At 28.8% G+C, this 1,992-nt stretch overlaps 1 protein-coding gene across 1 annotated transcript; it reads left to right on the forward strand.

The window, feature by feature from the left end:
• Window positions 1-454: 454 nt before the first annotated feature.
• Window positions 455-1,764, forward strand: LOC103502424 (uncharacterized). Its single transcript, XM_008466360.2, is given in 3 exon segments — window positions 455-521; window positions 1,111-1,199; window positions 1,441-1,764. Coding segments are annotated over 3 exon segments (261 nt in total). The 5' UTR covers window positions 455-497; the 3' UTR covers window positions 1,589-1,764.
• Window positions 1,765-1,992: the final 228 nt, after the last annotated feature.

Consider the following 1,992-nt stretch of genomic DNA (forward strand, 5'->3'; position numbering starts at 1 on the left):
AAGAAAATTGAAATGTTGTATAAATTAATATGGTTTATTTAATAAATAAAAAGAAGTAAAAGTCTTAATTTCTATCCAAATACTCAACCGATCAACCAATCATAGATAGTGATGAAATTTAAATTTCCATCTACTCTTCAACGGTCTTTTAACCTTTGGATAGAAATTAATTTGGAAAGAGTTAAAAGAAAAAAAAAAACAAAAAAGTGTGATTTAATTAAATAAATAAGATAAAGAGGCCTACATATATGAGATAAGAATGGGAAAAACGAAAAGAAAAATAAAAACAAGAGGCAAAGCCAATGGTTTTATTATGATTTATATATGAGGTCAAAAGTCAAAGTCAACAAACACATAGCCCACTGAATTTACACAACACAAAAACTATCAAATAAAACTACTATTTCTTTTGCTTTTATAAATATACATAATACTTCAATTCATTAACAAACCATCCAATCAGGAACTAAGTACTTTTATCAAACTGTTGTCTTCCAATGGGACGTTGGATGAAACCAGAGGTCAGCCCCCAAACTTGTTTCTCTATTTCTATGCTTTCTGTCCTTCAGTATTTACCTAAAACGACCAGCGTTTCACTACTAATTAATACATAATTTCAAATCTAATCATTATTAAACAAAACCTAAACCTTATGCTTCAATCTTTTATTTCTTCTATGAATTTACTTTTAAAAATGTAACTCTAATACATACTCAAACAACATCCAATTTTATGTTTTATACATCTTTGTCATATTAAAAATTAACAATTAAAAGTTTATAGTTAGATATAGAAGTGATTTTATGTTTTGATGGCCATGGAATTCTCAACTTGAATATTGTATTTAGCACATCTTTAGTTTTTTTTTTTTTTTTTCAAATTTATTGAAAAGATTAAGAGACTGTCAGGTAGAAAATAGAAAATGGAGAGATGCATAGATCAGTAACACAAACCATCACACAGTAATGTTGATGGGTTAATTAAGAGATGGCGTTAACGGTGAATTGTGGAGGTGGGATAGAATTTAGTATATAAAACAGTAATTAATTGATTTATTAAATAAAAGAAAAAGGGTTTTGATATTAATGTAAATTAATCGGTAAATTGAAGGTTTATCCATTATTGGCGGCGATGGGATTTGTGACAAGTATGTACGTCTTTCAACTTACTCGAAACATTCTCATTAATCCTGACGTTCGGTATTCCTTATTTTCTATTCTATTCTACTACTTTCCTTATAATAATTATTAGGATTGTTTTTTCATCATTAATGAATTGATATATATGATTTTAAGTATTGAATTGGTTAATAAAATAAACAAAGTTAACAATAATAATAATAAAGAAAAATGATTTTAAAAGATAAAATATTTACCAATTTACAAAATCATTACCCCATATAAAAAAAGAAGTAAAAAGAAATGTGTTTTGTATTTGTAGAGTGAACAAAGCGCATCGTAGAATGGGGGTATTGGAGAACGAAGAGGAAGGAGAGAAGTAATCAGAGCATAGCCTCCGGCGGTTCCTCCGAACACGGCCACCGGAAATCATGCCAACAATTAATCGCTATTTTTCTCAAGACAAATAAATAATTTCAATTAACACACACTTTCACTTTCTCCCATTTTCCTTTTATTATATTCCTTTTACACACTCTCTACTTTCTGTTTGCCCTTTGCTTTACGTCCCTTTTTGTCTTAGATAAATGTAAGGTGGCTTTGCCCACACATTGGGGAATAATAACAATTATAGTATGTTCATATATTATCTCATTTCTGTTTATGATCGATCATCGCTAGTAGACTCCATAACAATGGTTAAACTAAAACTTGCTCTATACTATCAAATAGAATCCAAATAATAACACTATGATTATCTCCAAGACAATCAATCAAATAATAGTATCCCGGTACGCCACAAATTTACCGTCAAAGCAATCAACCAATAATAAACCATAAAATTTTGGAGGACTACAAGCAAATATATAACACA

The sequence above is a fragment of the Cucumis melo genome, chromosome 7 (assembly GCF_025177605.1).
Source record: "Cucumis melo cultivar AY chromosome 7, USDA_Cmelo_AY_1.0, whole genome shotgun sequence".
NCBI lineage: Eukaryota > Viridiplantae > Streptophyta > Magnoliopsida > Cucurbitales > Cucurbitaceae > Cucumis > Cucumis melo.